Source organism: Thermobia domestica, chromosome 2 (assembly GCF_964235325.1).
Source record: "Thermobia domestica chromosome 2, izTheDome1.hap1.1, whole genome shotgun sequence".
In the NCBI taxonomy this organism is placed as follows: Eukaryota; Metazoa; Arthropoda; class Insecta; order Zygentoma; family Lepismatidae; genus Thermobia; species Thermobia domestica.
Window position 1 is genome coordinate 11650241 of NC_137455.1, and position 22881 is coordinate 11673121.

Sequence of the window (22881 nt, forward strand, 5' to 3'; positions counted from 1 at the left end):
TCATGTCTGGGTATAACAAACGGTTCTACGAACTGGAAATATTTTAACATCCGGTTTTAGCGAATCGGCTGGATAGCAACATTGCAAGAGGGGGTGAAAACATTGGAAAAGCCTCAACGTATCATTTCTCTATTTGGTAAGCCGTCCCTTCCCTGACGCTCTAAAAAATTTACCTTGACAAGAACGTTTCCAGCCAAGAGGAACATTCGAGGCCAACATTATCATTGATGGTGTAAAAGTTTTAACTGCACTTTTCCACTCCAAAAATGGACGCCGTTCTTCTCCATAGCCTATTTGTAAACCGTTGAGTTTCATCTTGATCCAAAATGTTCTCCACAGGAAGCCTCGAACTAAATTATGTAGTTTCTCTGCCTTCTCCAACTTCTTTTGGTCTTTAGATGACAAAACACAGAAATATTATACTGACAAAACACAGAATTATTATACTGATAAAACACAGAAATATTACAAAACAAACTAATTTCATTACACCTGAATGATATGTCAGTGACTCTTTTAGGAATACTAAAAGTTACTTCATTAAAGGAAAACTGTGCCAGTGGATTCCAACCAACTCCACAAAGTGAATTAAAATGAACGGGAACCATTTGCAGCACCTCGTGTGACATTTGAGTATGTTACAGAAACTTTATTGGAATTATAGTAATAATACGGTTGATTCAGTCTGGACTGCTTCATCGTGGCCCACCCTGTAGAAGAATAACCATATTTTAATAACCAAGGTCGCATCCAGAGGAAGAGAGTATTAGAGGTCTGAGGTCAGAACCATAATGTAAGCCAGTGATGTGCAAACTACGGCCTGCAGGCCAGATGCGGCCCTCTGATAGGTTATATCCAGCCTGCGACCATAATTCCTAACTTAACAAATGAAAAGGAGAATAGGGTTACTTTGAAAACATACTGACAGATGGGTATTTGACTTTAACGGTGGCTCAGTGGCGTTTGCTTTTGGTGCGTGAGGTCCCTGGTTCGATTCCCGACAAGTAAGCTTGTGGTGGACAACATCGTGCTCGAGGGTTTTCTCGGGGTACTCCCAATTTCTCATTCCACTAATTCTTCCGTCATCATTCACTTGCTTTAATCATCGTCTCCCTTAACCTAACAAACATAACGTGGGACGTTAAACTCTTTTTTTTTTTTTTTTTTTTTTTTTTTTTTTTTTTTTTTTTTTTTTTACTTCTAGGAACCAGTGCATTCCAGATCCAACCAGACCATGAGAAACTTCGATAAGGGCTTAGTACTACAAGATGTGATGTGATGTGATTTTGTTTAGTGTCTCTTTTAGTAGTGAGGATATGCGAGACTTGCACCTACAACTTAAAGTGGGATCCGAACCACCTAAGCTTCCGCCGGGAATAGAACTTGGGTTTCCCACGTCAAATGCGCGAACGCTAACCGTTTAGCCACGAGAGAGCTCTCAGTACTACAACAATTTCGTAAAATGTACAATTGTTTTTAATAAATTATATTGCCCCGCCTAAAGTATTTCTTTTTCCTTTGGCTCCCTCCTAAAAAAGTTTGGGTCACTGGTGTAAGCAGTGAAGACCAGTGACAGATCTTAAAAAAAAAAAAAAAAAATGGGGACGGCCAGAACCCAGACTATGATAGGTATATAATGAGTTTACTATAAACTTTAAAAATATATATAAATAATAGCTTAAAATATTTTTGTCACTCAAAAAACTGGGGGCCTAGGCCCCTGGAGAGATCTGCAACTGGGGAAGACGGTAGAGGGAGCAAGGTGATGGGCGCTCCAGTGAAATCGTCTATCCCAAGACATATTGTAATATAGAAGAAGTAATACAAAATTACTGTTTTCATTAAAAAGAAAAGAAGAAAAGAAAAAACAAAAAAAAAAAAGAAAAACTGTCCCTTCCAAAATGTCTCTGTCTTTCCGCTTGCTCCCTAAGTTCGGGTCATTACTGGGTGTAAGTAAAGAATAATAAATACAAACTTGACCTCCCCTGCAAGAAATACTGCGAACGCCCCTGGTTATGAATAAATCATTGAAGAGAGTAGTTTTGCAATCACCTTATTTTGTAATAGCCAGCGTATCAGATACATAACAGCTTGAACCTTACTGTATACGATGGAACGTCAGGTTATTGAACTCATAATTATCTTCTGCCTCTGAAGGCTGACGTCACAATTGCGTGTTCTCATAGGAAATAACTTGGATTGAGTCAAGAGAAGAGAGAAATGCTTATCTAACAACATTCAGCTAAACTGAAGGCAAACAGCTGTCTTCCGACGGTAGCGTGGCCGAGCGGTCTAAGGCGCTGGTTTTAGGCACCAGTCTCTTCGGAGGCGTGGGTTCGAATCCCACCGCTGCCATTATTTTTTAAGCCAGTATGTGAAAAGGACAACTATCACAGTATATGGAATTAATAATTTTCTAAGCATATGGTTCATTTTTTTCTTCTAACGGAGTAAACCGATTCGATACGATATGTGAACACTTTTGACGTTTCATTCTGTTTCTTTTGCGTGAAGGCGTGTATCTCGAATGTCAATAAGATTTTTCTCCCCTCACATCTTCGGCCGTTACCCCCGAGCCCCCCCCCCCAAATATCTCAGTTTGACAGGGGTGGATCCAGGGGGGCATCGGGGCGAAAAGACCCCCAGAAGAGAAAAATTTTCTTATTTTATATACATAAATAAAACCCATTCCAAAGTTTGATTCCCTTAAAAGTAGCAGTATGACAACCCACCGTCCCCCCCAGAAGTCGGTCCTGGATCCGCCCCTGCAGTTTGATAGGCCTTTTATGGGTTTGAAAGGCTTTACCCATATATAAGTTTAGCTGAAACAAAATTCAAAACGTCATTACAAGCCTGAGCATAAAACATTCATTCTGATTATTATTATTTTTTTTTTTTATGACCGCACCATACCGTCCACGATGACATCACGCCCCACGTACACGTAGATTAGATATTGATTTATATCAAAATCAAAGACATTAACTTATTGTTAAAGGCTTCATATGATACATTTATAAAAATAAAATGTGTCGTATGCAACAGTGGTTCCCAACCGGTGTGTCGCGAAATTTTAAAATTTAAAAATAATGATGCATTTAGCAGTCAGTTAAAATCAATTTTGAGACAGGTTGTACCAGTCAACCCCTCCAACTTCAGGAACAATCCTCAATACTACATAGAATCATTACTTTATAGAAATTTATAGGTTCTCTATTATACCTGGTAATTTATAGTATTAAAAAAAATACTTATTCTATTGGCTATGGAATCCGGAAGTTCTATGCCGCGTTCACAAAAACTCCCCATTGACTCCAAAAATCCAAAAACTCCCCATTCTACTTTGTATTCCTATTTCTGTGAGATTTATGTTAATGTTCTCCCATTATGATAGGTGTCCCTAATGGTCGCTTTCCGATTGGATTTCCAGTTCAAACTTTGAAAGCATTCCTACTTTCTTTCATTCTGGCTACATGATCTGTCCACCTGAGCCCCCTAGATTTGATGACCCTAATAATGTTTGGTTAACGATATAAAGTATGTAGTTCCTCGTTATGAAGTTTCCGCCATTCCCCATTCCTGTTCCTCTTAGGTCCGAATAATTATCTCAGGATTTTATTTTCCAATAATTTCAGTCTGCGTTCTTCCCTCAGAGTAAGCGACTATGTTTTGCAACCATATAGAACAACAGGCGTGATTATCGTTTTATATATTTTAAACTTCAAATTCCTCGACAGAATTCGCAACAACAAAATATTTTGAACTGAATAATAACACGAATTCTCAGCTTTTACTCGACATTTAATTTCTTCGTGAATATGGTTTTCGTCTCTTAATGTTGATCCTAGATATTTGATAGTATCTACTAATTTATACCAATATTTAAATTTTGAAAAGTAAACAGACATTTCACAATATCGTAGGTGTTTAGTACAGCGTGTCGTCAGCCAAAAAAGGTTGGAAACCACTGGTATACATCTAGATTTACAGGATTCCTATACAGCATGAAATTTATTGGGACAGCGCGACATACTTATTGGGAGTCGCTGGTCTAAAATATCATACCCATTGTTACGAGCAGAAAGTGTAAAAAGTAAGAGGTCAGAATTCTCTGAATATCATTCAACAAAGCTTTATTGTTACAATTTTTATGACCCAGTGGCGTAGCTAGAAAACGTCACAGGGAGGGCTAATTACAGTGGTCAAAATGATATTCTTTCTTCACAAAATGAGTGAATGCTGAGTTTGATGCAGTTCGTTTTACTGCAGTCAAAAATATAATTAGAATATTTTCTATCAGGCATGATTTTGTTGTGACAGTCATTTTTCTCGCCCCTATGCGCGAAACGGATCATATTTTCTTGAAACATGCATGTGTTTAGTGTAGGATATTTCAGCTGTTTATTAAAGTAAAAGGATGATTGATCTGTCAGATTATTGTGGAAGAATAAAGTTTTCACCTGGTATGGAGTTTGCCATAATCGATTCCATAGGAAGGTAGAGGGTCATTAGATTTCGGAAAAATATTTTCAATTGCGCAATTCTCGCTCTCTCCCCTATACACATACACGCTTTACTTAACGCACCTTAACAATAGGCGAAAACATTATAAAATTAGACAGCCTATGGGACACACATGTCATATAGGTATTCGATTTGTCGATGGTATCCTTGTACAGAAGAAAAAGAAAAAGTGGAAACTAGTGGCGAAAAATTTGTTCTTTTTTTAGTGTAGGCTTGACAACACTGTAAATGTAGATCAAGGCCAGATGTGTTTAGTAGGCAGCCAGCCAACCTTGATCGTGTAGTGAGCCCGTCAGATTTTGTTTCTGTACAAGGGGCCACGGAGGTTAAGTAATAAGACTCCTCTGGTGCATGAGGTCCCTGTTTCGATTCCCTATCAAATAAGTTTATAGTGGACAACATCGTGGATTTCTCGGAATCTCCCGTTTCCTCCCACATTATCACCGTATCATCATTCCCTTGACTGAATCATTCGTCTCCCTTAGTCTAAAGGGCATACACGTGGGCAGAGGCGGATCTAGAAAGTGAAAACTAAGGGGGAAGCCAGAATCGAGACTATCGTAGGTATATCACGAGATCACTATAAACTTCCAAAAATACAAGGTGTTTCAAAACAACACCGACAACGCTTAGGAGGTGATTCTTGATGATGATGATTTTTTAGTTAAGCGTTCCTTTCAGCAGCGAGGCTATATGAGACGTGGACCTACTGATTAACGTGGAATCCGAACCACGCCGGGAAGCGACACTAAGATAAGACGAAAAGTATAGACCAACCTGGGTGCACAAATGCTTCCTTTCGGAGTTATGGGCTGCCGAAAACATGACAAAATTAACTTTAAAGGTCCATAGCTCCAAAAGTGTGGGACCTACCGTAGTCGGGGTCAAGACTTCACTCAGGAACTAGTATGTGCCCTATCCAAATATCCATGTTTCAGAATCCTGCGGTATTTCCGTAATAATTTTTATAGAGGTAGTTTGTGAGTATTTCAAATTATAAGACCGTAGCCAAACTCTTTCTTCAAAAATTGTTGCGTGAATACCGCAGGAAACTGATACATGGATATTTGGATAGGGCACATACTAGTTCTTAAGTGAAGTCTTTACCCGACTACTGTAGGTCCCATAGTTTCGAGGCTATGGACCTTTAAAGTTCTTTTCTTCTTCTTCTTCTTCTTCTTCTTCTTTTTTTTTTTTTAATGTTTACGGCAGCCTATAACTCTGAAAGGAAGCATTTGTGCACCCAGGTTGGTCTATACTTTCCGTCTTATCTTGGTGTCAGGAATCAGCTCCCAAACGTTCTCGCTGATGTTTTGAAACACCCTGTATATAAACAATACCTTAAATTATTCTTATTATTAAAAAACTCGGGACCTAGGCCCTCCCGGTTCCGGCCTAGATCCGCCACCGGATGTTCGACTGAAAGATGTTTATTTCATTTCTATATAAGTGGAGTGCTTACTTGTTTCGTTTCCCGTGTTGTGAATAAAAACTTGCATAATGCCAAGGAAGTTTGGATCATCCAGACAATTTCTGCTACACTTGTGGTAACCTAACCTTTAAACCTCAAAGGCAAAATATTACGTCACTTGTAAAAAAAAAAAAAAAAAAAGTTACGAACCTTACATTTGCTGTCAAGATGGTAATTTTGATAAAGTATGGACTCCGAATATATGTTGTGTGTCATCCGTGCGACTTCTCACAGACTGAAAAAATGGCATACATCCTATCCCTTTTGCCATTACCATAGAGAAAACACAAGAACCATTTGAGCGATTGCTATTTTTGTTTAACAAACACAAAAAGAATCACATCTAAAAATAAACATACTGTTATGTATCCAAATGTATCCAAATCTGCATTGAGGCCTGTATTACGTAGTGACGAGTATCCTGTGCGAAAGTGTCCAGATTTCGTGACTTTCATTGACGACTCTGACTCCGATACAGTGCCTACTATTGCAGTGATCATACATTCGATGCTTTTTCATGAGAATCCCCCTACTAACTCAAGCAGATGTGAATGATCTCGTTCGGGATTTACAGTTGTCTAAACCACAAGCTGAACATTTAGGTTCGATGCTCAAAGGTTGGAGTCTATTACACAAAGATACAAGGGTTTGCATGTATCGTAGCGGCGATAATAATATCAAAGACTATTTCTTGACAGAGGATGAAGTAGTGTTTTATAATAATTTTAGCACAGTTCGTGAAATAGTAATTGATTTTGTGAATTCGTCCAAAGCTATGGAATGCAATATGTCTTTTAAAATCCACTTCTGAGACCCTCATTTACTTTTCCCCAGAAAATATTGGCTTAGTAAGCGATGGATATGGCGATTTGCGAGCTATTCCGCCAGCAAATTTCTACAATGGAAAAGAGGTACCAAGGCAAAAGAAGTTCCAGGATGCTGGCTGACTACTGCTGGACATTGAAGACAGAGGCTAAGTATGGTCTAAAATCATTATTTATTAATCTCTGGCAAGTAAAAATGATATTTAGTTTCTTTATTTCCGTTTTCTTTGCCTATAAGAAGGATACCATCGGCTAATCGAATATCCATATGACATGTGTGTCCCATAAGCTGTTTAACTTTATAATTTTAATAATATTTCTTCAAAATCATTCATTTTTTTCGTTAATTATCTGTCTCCTTCACCATGGAGAGTATAACAATAGCACGTAAAAATAAAAATTCCATGTTATTTCATCTGACTCTGCTTGAGTATGATAAATATAATTTTTTTAAACTGCAATGTAACACAATTTACCGTGTTATGCAAAAGTGAACTAAGCGCCAAAATTTGAAAATCCACGTAAATGCGACGATTGGTTCCTGATAAGCATTAGAACGTTTTGCACAATCGAAAAGAGAGGAAAACCAACACCTTTCCAAAAAAAGAAACGTAATTTCACTTTTGATTACGGCTACATTAATGCTGGACATCAACCTTTATATACTACGTAATTTTCTTAAAAGTATGAAAGTGGCGCTTAGTACGTTTTCGCAGGACACGGTAGAATTGGAAATGCCACAGTACTCGTTTAGGTCTCCACTTATATCCAGGGCTGTAGTTGAGGATATAAGGCGGTATATGCTGCACAACCTCTGCTTAATCTTACCCATCAGAGCATATCTTCTGCTTCAAGGCGTATAGCACTTTCGCGTCGTTTGTATTTGTTCAATCGGGCCATGATTTCAGTGATAAAGTGAATATATATCTTCTTTCCTTCCTGTCCTATTCTAAGATACTGTTCAAGTATTATACAATGTTCATGCGGAAAGAAGTCCCTTTTTCTGACTAGTCTGTGGTCGCAAAAGAGAGAAAGAGAGCAGAAGTGGATCTAGCTGGGGCCGAAGGGGAAGGGGGGCTGGGCTTTCCAGTTGCCAAAAATAATTTAAACTATTACTTATATATTTTTAAAAGTTTATAGTAAACTCATGTTGTAACTAAAATAGTCTGGGTTTTGGCTTCCCCCTCAGTTTTTGCCTTCTAGAACCACCACTGAAAGAGAGAGGAAGAAAAACGGAAAGATTATGCCAACTCTGTCTCTGTCAAAGTTTGTGTTATTTTGATCAGTAAAATATCAGTACGAAATATTTGCTTACTGTGCTATTAGCATTTCCAACCTACTCCTCAGCACCTGTTCCTTCTCGCAGAGAGTCGGTTCCTTCTGCGTATCTACACCCTATATTATTAATGGAATGAATTATCGAAGTATCGGCAAGAAAATTCATTAAGCGCGCGCTTTTACACTCTAACAATGCACCGCAGCTTTTATATTTTAATGGAATTAATTATTAATACAGACATTTTTATGGCAATCAAAGATGTTCACAAAATAGTCTACACCCTGTGAAGATTTAAGAACTACAGCACTGCTTGTATCCAGTCTATCCACGATGTATGAAGTATATTGGCTGAAATAAATAAATATCGAAGATGAAATGTTGGTAAACAAATAAATTCATTTCTCTTTACGGAAGGTGAAATATATGTGTTCTCGTTAATTTAACGAAACACATCTACTTTTATGGGATGGAACCAAGGGCGCCGATTTCTCTGTAAATTGGGGGGGGGGGTATTCAGATGCAGAAGGTATATATATCTTGAATACTTTATATCTTGAAAGAAGTAGAATAATTAGTAAGGAATTTTCTTCTATTCACCTTCATTTTCCGTAAAAATGAATACGTTCCATCCAAGGGCGCCTATCCTGGGGGAAGGCAAGGGGGCCCCACCCCAAAGCTCATGTGGGCCCCCTATTATATTTATGAATATACAATATTTGGCATACTTTGAGTGCAATTTGTCTTAAAATCTTCATATAAGTATGCCAAATATTGTATATTCATAAATACAATAGGGGCCCACATGAGCTTTGGGGTGGCGGGCCCCCTTCCCCCCAGGATAGGCGCCCTTGGATGAAACGTATTCATTTTTACTGAAAATGAAGGTGAATAGAAGAAAATTCGTTACTAATTATTCTACTTCTTTCAAGATATAAGGTGCTGAATAAGGCAAAAGTGAAATATCACTTAGTTTTTCATGCGCAAAATAAATGCGATGCGAATGTAGCTTTCTCTTCTTTCATATGACGATACAGAATCAGAAGACCTTCATTAAAGACATACCTTACTTTCTTCGCACTTTTTGTCTCTGCAGTAATTACCACGCAACGGTAGCGTGGCCGAGCGGTCTAAGGCGCTGGTTTTAGGCACCAGTCTCTTCGGAGGCGTGGGTTCGAATCCCACCGCTGCCATAAATTTTATGGTTACAGTAATAGATGCTCATAAATGAATACCTTAAACTTATATAGTGAAACACGAATATGTATATTTTTAAGTGACTTACCGCTCTGTGGCTTATAATATATGGATATTCTCCTGTCAGCTGATATGATAATTTCGTAGTACTCGGACATGTACTTCGGTCCAGCGTGTGTAAGAATAATATTGATGTCTGGTGAATCACTAGGATTCCATCTTTGAATGGAGATTTCTAGCTTCTCAGTTCTTTCGTCAGGATTCAGGAACATACCTTCTAAATAACCGGACTGGGTCGACAATATAATACAACTGTCTGAAGAAATAAAAAATAAGAAGGAAGTAAATTTGTTGCACATTTGAGGTTAGGGTAGATTTCCAAACTAAGTGAACTCAGGAGAGGAAGTGGTCATAGTAGATACCAAGTGTCCGAAAAAGAATATATCCTTTTCAAAAAAAATATCCTCGGGCCCTCTAATGTGATATTATAATCCTTTATATACCAAAAGCAATGTAATGTATCATTTTTTTTAACATTATGCCTGTTGACTTTGCCGTTGATATGGAAGGTAGCCTCACCACTGAAGACTAACCTGCCTGTGCCATCATTTTCCAGGAACCCGAACATATTTATACTGAACACAGTGCGAAGTGTTTTGTCATTATCAGAGAGTGTCTGCACAAGTTGCAACTTGTAAGCCTTGAATTCCAAACGCTTAAGAACATCTCAGACTGTTGAGCGGGGCAATGCTAACTCACGACCCGCTTTCCGAACTGACTTCATGGATCTCCGTTGTAAGGATTGCCGAACTCGATCCACTGTCTCGTCTGAATGCGAAGGACGGGTCGTGATTTTACCTTTGCATAGACAAGCTGCTTCCATGAGGTGTGTATGCCAAGGTTTAATGGAGTTCTTCTCAGGTGGCTTCACCCCAAACTATCGCCGAAAGTTGCGTTGAACTGTGGTAACGGATGTTGTCTTTGCGTATTCCACAGCACAAAATGCCTTCTGTTGTTGTTTGGGCTCCATTTTGAAAAAGAATGTGGTCTTGGGAACGACAAGTACTTTAATAAAAACTTGAAGTGTGTAATAGCAATTCTTGTCACTGACACTTCTCTCCACACACTGGGCACCTAGGAAAAAAAAATAAAATAAAGGAAGGGATATTTTTCGGACATCCTGTATAACTTCCAGTTGTAATAACTACAGGAATAATATCAAGATGGAACTTATTCTCAACACCTAAACCATATCAAAAATATATTTGTTTGTATTCCTTACTGTTTCTGCTTTGTGAAAATTATTCAAATCAGAATTGGAAGCCAATTTCTACAACTTTTAATTGCACTACAGGTTTGCCCTTTACACCTGAAGTCCATTTTCATGTGGACCTGCATAGTGCTTCTTGCAATACCAAGCTCTGCAGGACGCTTTCTGGTAGACTTGCAGGGTGAACGCATTACTGACGCACAAACTTCTGCACCGATTTCCTAGTCTTTACTTCCTCCTAAAGGCTTCTTTTGCCATTCCTATCCTTGCTTTTATTTCACGTTCACATTTCATATCACTACTAGTAATACTACCCAGGTATCGAGACCTGGTCACCGGTTCTATATTCTCCTCTTCTGCTTCTACAGTATACCGTACTTGACACCGACCCCTTCGTATCCATCACATGGGTTTTGTCTTTCTAACATTTATTTTTTCATCCCATATTCTTCACTGCCCTTCTTCATGTTTTCCAACATCTTATTGATTTTCTTTTTAGATTCTGCAACAAGCGCCATATCATCTGCAAACCGTATATACCTAATCATTATACACTCATGTCCAAAATGATTGTCGCATATCTATAACTGTCTTCTTGTAAGAATATAATTTCATAATGATTTTGCAGGATACTTTTAATACTGATACTATGTGTATAATCGGGAAATGTATATTTGTAGTAAATTTCATAGGAAAAGAATTATAAATAAGAAAATTAGAATGAGTAAAACAAAATGTTGCTAAATGGACATGAAAGTTTTATTTTCGTTTTATTGTTTTTATTTACTGCTATTTTGACATGAAATTTGCCACATACATATCTTTGCCGATTATACATATACTAACATTATAATAAATACCGGGCGAATAAGTTATCAAATTATATTCCTACAACAACTAATTTATAGACATGCGACAATAATTTTGGACATGAGTGTACCTCCTACTGAAATACCCTCTTCATTTTGTAGGCTCTTTTCCCTATCTCTTCTAGATAGATATTAAATATTGTTGGCGAGAAACAGTATTCCTGTCGAACTCTCCTTCCAATTGCATTCTCCTCTGTCATTTCTTCCCTTATTCTAACACTTATTTGTTGGTTCATATATGCAGTAAGCTCTTTATGAGTCTTCGCTCTTTCCATTCCAACCCAACTTTCTTTTGAACTTCCAACAACAACTTCCAATTCACGCAATAAAAAGCCTTTTCTAGATCACTAAATACAACATACACATCTTTTCCTTTTTCTGTAAACTTCTCACTGCCCGTGCCATAATAACCCATAATAATCCATTTGCATCTCTTATACCCTATCCTTTCCCGAACCCGAGCCGTTCCTCTTCAACTTTTTTCATTTGTTCTTCTATAGAACCTCTGTTCAGAATTCGAACCAAAATTTTTGCTGCATGAGATATGAGACTAATAGTTCTATAATCCTCACATCTCTTTGAGTTCGATTTCTTAGGCATCGATATCATGATCGTCTTCAGGAAGTCTTTTAGCCACTACGTCACTTCCGCTTTCAACTTTAGTGCAAGGTTCCAAAACTGACACTGTTCCTCGCTGCTGAACGAGATGCTAAAGTCAAAATCAAATCAAATCAAAACCAACGTAAAAAATAATAACAACCAAGAGTTCCATATGTAGCTCATGTCTTTGGACTCCACCGGCAACAAATAATGCCGGAAGTATCGGTGGAAATACGTCATACGTGACTTATCCATAATTGTAGTATCAAGTTTCAAATTTTAGTGATGTCTTCATTAAAAAAAAAAAAATCATAATAGGGTATTCTATCAGATTGCCATCTTGACACAAACTGCATATAAAGGGAAATGCATGGAATGAGATTACTTGAAATTTTCTACCTTGATTGAAAGACTTGACTATTACCTATTATTATTATTATTATTATTATTATTATTATTATTATTATTATTATTATTATTATTATTATTATTATTATTATTATTATTATTCACATCACATCTCATACCCATACTTACGTGGGTATGAGCAGTCTTGTACTTCGCAAGTATCGATGGGTAATAAAGGATCTGCAGTGTAGCACCATGGCCCCATTATACTTCCTTGTGGGTTTCTACAGAAATTCCCTTCCATTGATTTTTCTCCAGGCTGAAGAGGAAAACAAAATTAAAGTAATTATGAAACAGATTGTTGAAAACAGATCATTTATGACTTAGTTGTAGGTAGCAGAAATATATAAAAATTCTTTCAAACAAAATTCATTATGTCAAATTAATAATCGTTTAGGGATTGAAGTGTAGTGCTGACCAATGGAATAGGGCCTATAGGCAAGATGGGTTTCCAGGTTTTAAGCTCTTTTGAGAAAAATATTAGGTAAAAATAAACACTTATCACATTAAGATATACATATAAACACTTGAAATTATATGAACTAGGGAGTTTGAATCCTCTCCTTAACAAAGTTCAGGGTACGCCATTAATGCTGACAACATCACCTCTGAAGTCAAGAAAGTTTGAGCCTTCTTTGTCTGTGAATGAATCATACTAGTATTATTATGCGTTTTGTCATAGATTGGGATGGCACTCAGAGATGGAATAGGTCAATGAAAATTTGATCCATGACCCACCGGGACCCACTCTGATCCACGCCTTACCATGACCCACCACAACTTTGGCCCACTATTTCCCACTCTGACCCACTCCCAACAAAATCCATCGTCATTAACTCTGACCCATGACCCACGTCCTCCTCTCCACTGATTAAAGAGTTTACACTGTAATAAAACAAGGCTGTGAAATTATCATTAACGGAATTTGAATTTCTATGGGCAATCGCTTAAGTTATAATACCAGTGAATCTGACCTTGACGATATGAAATAATAAAGTGTTTGTCATGGGCCGTATATAATTATTTCCTTGCTACTTTTCAGTGGAAAATAGGATGAAATTTGAAAGTCTCAAATCAAGGTAAAGTAGCCCAACGTAAAGGGAAAAATAGTGTAATATTTAACTCTGTCTCGAAAACCAAGTAGTATGAATAACCTATTGATATTATTACAATTACAAATATCAATATCCAAATTCTTTTTTTTTATTCAGATATACTCGTCTTAGGTAAGTAAATAGAAACAAATGAAAAAATAAGAAAAATGGATGCCTTGAAAGTGAAACGTAGACGAATTCATCAGTGTTCAGAAGATGCTGTCTACAATGTACTGCAGAGTGGGTCGGTGGATCAGTGTGGGTCATAATGGGTCAGAATAGGTTACTACCCACTTATAAATCTTGACCCACGACCCATTGATCCATTCCATCACTGCTTAACGTTCCTTCTCAGGGCCGACAACGGACTACCGTAGGTGCTGTTTAAGATGAATCCTAACTGCTACTTGATTTTGTAACCGAGGCAAATATATCCATTGCAAATTGAACTCAGGACCACACATACAGAAAATCACGTACTACCATGAGCAAAATAAATGACGCGTCTCTTTATTTTGAATTTTTTTGAAAATATCTCTGTTTTCTTTGTATGTTCGAAATTTCGGAAGGTTTCCCCAGCAGGACAGGTTAATAACAAACCCGTTTTTAATATTTGTGTTAGATATTACCTTAAAATAAATAAATTAGAAGCAAAAAAACATTAAATCGACAGAAATCTCGAGAATTACCAACTCTGCTAAAGTGGGATATTTTCAAGAACGCGAGGGAATTCTGCAGTTCAACACGAAGCAGCGACATCTATGTCACTGAGAGAAATGTGGATAAAATCTACAAACGAAACTTTTAACGAAATATTTCTAATATGTCTTATTTCGTGCATTATCTGCAAACTCCAAATATATGAATATATGCCAAATATTAAGTTAAAGATAGAGCAAAAAGTGGAAATTGTCTATGGAAAAGGACGAATTGGTAGCGCGACCGTAATGAAAAATCGTCTTTACCGTAGAACAGGGTCAGTTTACGTGAAGAAAAAGATAGCTCAGTTAGTTAAAGCAACTAGTCTGTATGCCGAAGGTAGCGGGTTCGAATCCAGATAGAAATGACATTGCCATTTTTATTATTATGGTTATTTTATTTATTTTTTTTATGTGGGAAAGAATCAAATTGTAACATATGTGTAAAATTCATGACGATACCAAAAAAAGAAAAAATGTCGTTGTCGCACTTGCATTAGCATCCCTAATTTTGTTTGCAAAAAGTTTAGTAATTATTTCCCCTGTGCTCACTGCTCACTATACGTGATGCTCGCTGGCGCGTTGTTTCCCAGTAAATGTTAATCCTAATTTGGAGAATTTTATAAAGTTTCACAATATTTCTCACTAGATAGTCTTCTATCTACTTGTTTGGATATTTTGATAACAGATTTCCCTATTAAATGTTTAATTTTCCCTAGATGTTTAATTACGGAAAAGTTTTACAATGTATTTGTATTAAATTGAAATTGTTTTGAATTTACCACATGAGGTAAGTAGCTCGAAGGAGGAAAACTCAAGTAATTGATATTCTACGTAAAAGCTACCTATTGTAGAATGATGATACTTCTTGCCATCAGCACATAATCTTCACGTTAGAGAGTCAGACAGAAAAAAAATCTGGTTTTTCCTCCCTATGACCACCCATCTTAAACCTCTACATTCCATTGTTCGTCTCACAAATTTTCGGTGCTCCAAAAACATTCATATAATAATAATAATAATAATAATAATAATAATAATAATAATAATAATAATAATAATAATAATAATAATAATGATAATAATAATAATAATCCTGAATATGCCATCCTTACATAATGTAAGGATATCTTAGTTTCTTAGTTTAAATCTTAGATATCTTAGTCTAAAGTGCTTTCTTTAGTAATTATTTGAACAACCATGTAGGAGGGGGTACGGCGTTTTATTTTGCCCCTCTCATTTCAGTACCCTTCCAACAGAAAGTAATTTCTGATAAGCAGGGTAGACAAAATTAATAAGAAATATATTTACAGCATCCTCTCCCCTTTCATGATTGGAATATCACGTAGCATTTTTTATTCTACCAAAGATGGCCCTGTGCGGTTAGGGGTAGGTAACTAAAGAAATACCTAATATATAGCGCCCCTTGATTGTAATATTACCGCTTCTTTATTTGTACGAGGGAGCCCCAACAAGGTGATAAAAAGAATAGGAAAAATGTCTATTGAATCCAGTGGCGGATCCAGCACAAACTTCTGAGGAGGGGAGTGAAAGATTCTTTTGATGATGTGAAGCTGTCACATATTACCACTTAACTAAACTAAACATAATAGTGGGGTGAACTGGAACCCAGTCAGTTTAAATTGATGTAAAAGTTTAATTTTTGGCTTCATATTAAAGTTTTGGTTTCAAATGAGAAGTTCAGTCCCAGTGGTCAAGGATCAAATCTCGTGGGGCTCTTCAGTGTAGGCTAATACGGGCCCCTTATGAGAAAAGGCAAAAATATTAAAATGTTTATAACGTTCGAATTTTTCGTCTATTTTAAAGAAATGTTGGGCTTCGTATTAAAGTGTTGGTTCCAAATGGCAATTTCAGTCCTTGTGGACAATTATCAAATCTCGGAGGGCTCTTCGGTGTAGGGGTTTCGGCTTCTTTATGGGACAAGATTCACGTAATTGATATTGCAAAATTGTTTTGTATACATTAGTGTAAACTTGCACCATTTGGTTAATTTTACCTCTTATATTTTGCAGATTTCAAATTCCAAGCATAGTTACTTTTCAAAGCTAAAAGGCACTTACTAGTTTCATTAAAAGGAAATGTCTTTTATGAAAAGTTGTCATGGAGTAGACGAACGAACAGGCACCCAAACATTGGTTGAGTCGGACGGTTGAAACTCGTTAAGCTCACTTCAATAATAATAATAATAATAATAATAATAATAATAATAATAATAATAATAATAATAATAATAATAATAATAATAATAATAATAATAGAGCATTCATGGGGTCCGTGGCTCGACTCCACTTCGTGAAATTTGAGGTAGACAAATACCGTGTGCATGGGTATGGGTTTTCTTGGAATTTTCCATTTTCCTCCCACTTTCTTCATTTCATCATTTCATTCATCATCATTCTCGCTTAGCGTAGGTGCATAATCGTGCAACGTTAAACTAGATATTCCATTTAATTTTAATTTCAATAATAATAATAAACAATTAATTCAACTAAAAGAACTGTAATTTATGTTGACGGCAATTATCATAAATATGCAACCATTATAAAAACAATGCTTTGAGTAGAAAGATAATCCTTCCCAAGTGTTAACGAATGCGCACGAGATAAGACATGTCTCGAGAAAGAGACGAGACACGCTTTGTGACATTCAAAAGAAGACGTAACAAATGTTTTGAACACGAGATAGCTTTTAAAATGTCTCGTCTTGTCTGGAATGTCTCGAAAACAAAAGTCTAAGTTTTAAAATTATTTTTAAAGACCTATTCTCTCAAAAGTAGCTCTGCCTTAAAATTAATAACGGCATTTATGATTTTTTTTAAAAAATAAACAATATCTAAAGTTAATAGTTAACTTTTCGAAAAGAAGCTTCATTAAGTGTGAACCTGAAAGATGTCCACAAACTTCGGGAGATGATTCGTGACATCAAAAGGAGACAAATAGCCCTCTTGCAGTTTTCGAGTTCAGCTTCGTTGTCGAGATACAGGGTTGCCAACTGGTCGTGTTTGAGAAACTCACTGGAAATAAATTCAACTCCAAGAATAAGCTACTACAGGTCAATTGACTTATACCATGCTGCAAGGTTAAATATTTGTTTATGAAGTGTGTACAAAATTTGCCAGTGTCCTTTCTGAGAACATCGTCGAGAAAAAGTCACCTCCAAGAATAAACTACCCCTCGTAAATTTTTCTAAGAGAAATATTTGATACTGCAATATAGGGTTGTTAATTAAATATTGATTAATGAAAAATAAACAAAATTGTTAAAACCATTTTGGAGAAAATAGCTTTTTTCGATTTTCGGCTGTTAGTAAACCACACTTATTTTAGGCGGTAGGAAAAAATGGGAAAATCTCCAGTAGGAATACTATGTAAACCTTAAGTTTAAAATTTGGTGTAGATACGTTGAACGGTATGGCCTCTAGGCGAGTGCACAGAAAAGTGTACCGAACGGACGGACCGGAAGAATGGGTATCGAAAAATCACATTTTCGGTATGTAGACGCCATGAAGTATGTAAATTCGTTGAAATCTGAATTTGATATACTATTTTCACAATCACCATATTTTCTTCTCTCTTTTGTCGCTCGAAAAAGAAAAGCCTGAGTTTACCACAAAAAGCTAGGGTGTATACCAAAAAATATTCAATTACAGGGCCACCGCACTAAACTTTTTCAATTCAATTTCTTAACTGTGTTAGGCCGCAGTTGTTACTGAAGTGTGTATTTGGATAATACGAAAAAAATATCGTATTATTCAAATACATCGAATGTCAGATTATCGAATAAAAAACTTCGATTGAAGAAATTCCACACTACAAAACTAACTCACACTTTGAACACATTTTCATGCAATAATTGTTTATGAAATATGAAAAAATCAAATGAGTCATTTTCGAGAAAGTCGTTCAAAAAGAACACGTCAGAAGTAACCTACCTCTTGTGAATTGTTTCGAACAATGAGTTAAGATATAGTTTTGCAGTTCTCAATAATAGGCTTGCTGTTCGGGGTGAAGTTTCAAGGTTCAGCATTGACTAGCAGTTTTTGCTATTAATATCCCTTCTAACAATATTGACAGTGGACAAAAGTTAGCCCGTGTTGAAGCGTTTTGCTCCTAATTTAATTATTTTACTTTATTATTTAACGAATATATTGAAAATTGTCAGCAGGCACGTATACAGTAATTTATTTCGGAAGGGGCCCGACTTCAATATTAGGATAAATTATAATAAAATTTTAAAAGATAATCCCAAACATTAGGCTAAATTTACAGAAAAGTTGGGATTTCAGAGGGGGTCCGGACCCCCTGTACCCACCCCTAAATGCGTCCTTGTTTGTCAGTAACGTTTCCTCATTTTGAAACCCTCAAAAACTTCGGATATATAAAGGGAAAAGAGTTATTTTCGATAAAATATCACTTCAAGGAGATGCGACAGTTTTATTGCACTTGGTGGTATCCAACGTTCACAAGGGCAAGAATTCTTTCCCTTTTATTCTTTTGCTATTGTGCTCTATCAAAAGGTTAGGTTTGTAAAATATTACTCTTACAAACAAGCGTGATTGGCAGATAGGAATACTGAACAGAACTCCACAGAAATGCATGCTGAACTTACGTTTATAGCTACCCTTTGGTGATTTGGCCTCAAGGTCAATCGAGTGGTAATTCAGTTCCGTCTCTGTTCTTGAGCCATGTTTGTATTACTTCGAACAGTTTTGCTAATGAAAAGCATGCCTCGTAATATAACAGACTTCTTTCGCGTAAGAAATCGAAACTCAGTTGGTCAGAGCAACTTGTCTGTACGAATTAGGTTGTTAGTTAGAGCCCAGTACGAGTAAGGGTTTTTATTACTATTGATTGTTTTTATCTTTTTTTAGGTGAGGAAAAATCAAATTGTGACATCGCGATATCAAATGTATTTGGTTAGGTAACTTTGTCTCAGCTAAACTTTAAACATCAGTAACCGTCGAAATTATTTCACTAACCGATCAGTCACTGAACATTTCAAACACGTCAAACCAGTGGCATAATATGAAGGTTAACCTCTCCTCCGCAGTCCTTAGTTATGCGTCCGTACTTTCAGGTGCGTGCCAAGGGCCGGGCCACTGCCCGGGGCGCCAGAGAAAGAGGGGCGCCAAAACGAGCCTCAAAAAGTAAATTTTAGAACGTGTTTTCTACTGACTTTTTTGGTTTATATTCTTGTAAAGTAGTGGTAATTACATAACCATGGAAGAAGAGAGTTTCATAGTAATAAGGGGGCTGTATCGAAAAATGGAGAGATGGCATGCAGAATAAAGAGTGGAGGGGGTGTAAGTATTGTTTGTTTGTTTGCTTGAGTTTAGCGTTCCACGGTTATGCCTTAATGGCCAAAGGAGATGTGGATACTAATTATAGTGGAATCTGAACCACTTTTATCGTTCAACAGTAATCCATCGGGAATTGGATCCGGTACCACAGAAGGCAGGCGTGCTAGCCACAAGACCAAGCGGGGGGCGGGGAGTTCGTATTGTTTATAGCGGGCCATATTCTTTGTGAAGTTTTCCTAGGTAATGAATGTCTTTTTGAAAAATGGGTTTAAAATATTAAAAACACTATGATAAAATGTAAAATATAGGCTAGTACTAAGGGGAGGGCGCCAAAAAGTCACTTTGCCCGGGTGAAAATTTGGCCTGGTCCGCCCCTGCGTACTTTCTGTATATTTTTGGCCTTGCAGCTTGTGCGGTCCCCACGCCACAGGGTTACTGGGGCGCTATTTACGCGTATGCTTCGAACGTAATTCAATAACTGCTTAAGAAATTCTACCATCAGCGTGGAAACGGGAATATATATTTTTCTAATAGTCCCATAGAACTTTCATTCAGAACGCCAGTTGCAATTAAGTAGAAGGAAGATCTGATGTTTCCTAAGTAAGTTCCTTTCAGAAAGTTTGCTATTTCTTTAACGGTGATGTAAATAATTATACTCATCGTTATTAGCCCGACACAAAACCATCCTGGACAAATCCCTCTAGAAAACTTTATTCTGCCTAATTTTATAAGCGACTCAACGGTGAAACACTTGTTAACGAAAGCAATGCTGTGTATACACTGCCTTGCTTCTGACAAAATATAAAGTGTTTTGTAATCTTTAGACACTTTTCCTATTCTTTTTGTCACCCTTGGTAATGTAGGGTGGCCTCGAACAAATAAAGAAGAGGTAATATTACAGTCAAGGGGCGCAATAAATATATTAGGTATTTCTTTTGTTACCTAACCATAACGGCCTAGGGTCGTCTTCAGTAGAATAAAAATGTTACGTGATATTCCATTCACGAAGTAGGAAAGGTTACTTTAAATATATTTCTTATTCATTTTGTCTACTCTGCTTGTCAGAAATTATATACTTTCTGTTGGGACGGTGCTAAAAAGAGAGAGGGGGGGAATAAAACTTCGTGCCCCCTCATACATTTTAAATTTTGTTACATGGTTGCTCAAATTATTACTAAAGAAAGCACTTTAAACCAAGATATCTTAAGTTACATTATATAAGGGTGGCATATTCAGGAATAATAATAATAATAATAATAATAATAATAATAATAATAATAATAATAATAATAATAATAATAATAATAATAATAATAATAATAATAATAATAATAAATGTCTTTGAAGAGCCGAAATTATGTGACACGAATCATTACATGTAGAGCTTTAAGATGAGTGGTCATAGGAGAGGAAAAAACTGTTTTTCTCTGTCTGACCTACGTAAAGATTATGTGCTGAAGTTAAGAAGCATAATCATTCTACAATAGGTTGCTTTTACGTAGAATATCAGTTACTTCAGTTCTCCTCCTTCGGGCTACTTACCTCATGTGGTAAATTCAAAACAATTTCAATTTAAGACAAATACATGTAAAGCTTTTCTGTAATTAAATATATATAGGGGAAATTAAACATTTAATAGGGAAATCTGTTATCAAAGTGTCCAAAAAAGTAGATAGAAGACTATCAAGCGAGAAACATTGTGAAACTTTATAAAATTCTCCAAATTAGAATTAACATTTACTGTAAAACATTCGTTATGCACCAGTGAGCATGTAGTGAGTAGTGAGCACAGGGGAAATTATTACGAAACTGTTTGCAAACAAGAATTAGAGACACTAATGCAAGTGCGAGAACGGCATTTTTTTTTTTTTTGGTATCGTCATGAGTTTTACACATATGTTACAATTTTATTCTTTCCCACATAAAAAATAAATAAAATAACCACAGTAATAAAAATTACAACGGCACTTCCATGGGGTTCGAACCCAATACTTTCAGCATACAGACTAGTTGCTTTAACTAACTGAGCTACTTGTTTTCTTACATGAACTGAACCTGTTCTACGGTAAAGACGATTTTTCATTACGCTTGTGCTAAGAATTCGTCTTTTTCCATAGGTAATTTCCACTATTTGCTCTATCTACTGTATACTTTAATACTTAGCATAGATTCATATATTTGGAGTTCGCTGATAATGCATGTAATAAGACACATTAGAAATGTTTCGTTAAAAGCTTCGTTTGTAGATCTAATCCACGTCTCCCTCACTGACATAGATGTCGCTGCTTTGTGTTGAACTGCAGAATTCCCTCGCGTTCTTGAAAATTTCCCACTTTAGCAGAGTTGGTAATTCTCGAGATTTCTGTCGATTTAATATTTTTTTGCTTCTAATTTATTTATTTTAAGGTAATATCTAACACAAATATTAAAAACGGGTTTGTTATTAACCTGTCCTGCTGGGGAAAACCTTCCGAAATTTCGAACATATAAAGAAAATGGAGATATTTTCAAAAAACTTCAGAATAAAGAGACGCGTCATTTATTTTGCTCATGGTAGTACATTAGCAATTTGGCCATGAGTAGACAGAAAATATGGTGGTTTGATTTGTAACTTATTATTGATAGCAGAATGTCCCGCTCTTCACACAGAGACAATACGTTTCATTTTGGCACCAGAACATAAAGGACACCAAAACTGCCACCAATCAATTTAGGGCCTCAAAAACTAATATCGGTTGTTTTCAATTATTTTTACATGTCACTATCCCCCCATAGGAGTAGTTACTAATGGAAACCAGTAGCGGATCCAGGACCGACATCTGGGGGTGATAATATATATCCCCTCCTCCAAGTTGTACCATCAAAGTGAAATGATGAAAACCATCCCAGGCCCAAACTTCATCTATGTTGAAAATTTGATCGAGATCGGTCGTGTGGTTCAAGAGTTATTAAGTCAGAAAGATAGTCACTTTCAGTTTTATTTATATAAATTATTATTATTATTATTATTATTATTATTATTATTATTATTATTATTATTATTATTATTATTAGTAGTAGTAGTAGTAGTAGTAGTAGTAGTAGTAGTAGTAGTAGTTAAAAGTAGGCTACACAAAAACTAAAAACCACTTACATTATTTGTAGCCAATGCCCAAGTTAGACAAGTCCTGTTTGATCGTGAAACTGCTAAATCTCCTTTGAAATCTCTTCCTGTTCCAGTGAGTTTACAACCTGAAATAAAGAAGTGAGAAAGTCTTTCTACCCTAAAAAATGCTGGAACACATTATTGGTATAAATATAAACAGAACAGCCAAATTAAATCAGACGCAAA

The 22881-nt window shown here is 36.3% G+C and overlaps 1 protein-coding gene and 2 non-coding genes across 4 annotated transcripts in view; 2 read left to right on the forward strand and 1 right to left on the reverse strand.

Moving 5' to 3' along the window:
• The window catches only part of LOC145679651 (uncharacterized), a 104875-nt gene extending 81994 nt beyond the window's left edge, over window positions 1–22881 (reverse strand). For both annotated transcript variants that reach the window (XM_081750227.1, XM_081750228.1), the window contains exons 1-4: window positions 22684–22881; window positions 12569–12698; window positions 9381–9608; window positions 174–392 (exon numbers count right to left, since the gene is read on the reverse strand). In XM_081750227.1, the coding sequence (XP_081606353.1) occupies window positions 174–392; window positions 9381–9608; window positions 12569–12683 (562 nt within the window). In that variant the 5' untranslated portion in view covers window positions 12684–12698; window positions 22684–22881. The remainder of the gene's footprint in view (window positions 1–173; window positions 393–9380; window positions 9609–12568; window positions 12699–22683) is intronic.
• TRNAL-UAG (transfer RNA leucine (anticodon UAG)) lies at window positions 2274–2355 on the forward strand. Its single transcript has one exon. It is a non-coding gene; the product is annotated as a tRNA-Leu (tRNA).
• TRNAL-UAG (transfer RNA leucine (anticodon UAG)) lies at window positions 9207–9288 on the forward strand. Its single transcript has one exon. It is a non-coding gene; the product is annotated as a tRNA-Leu (tRNA).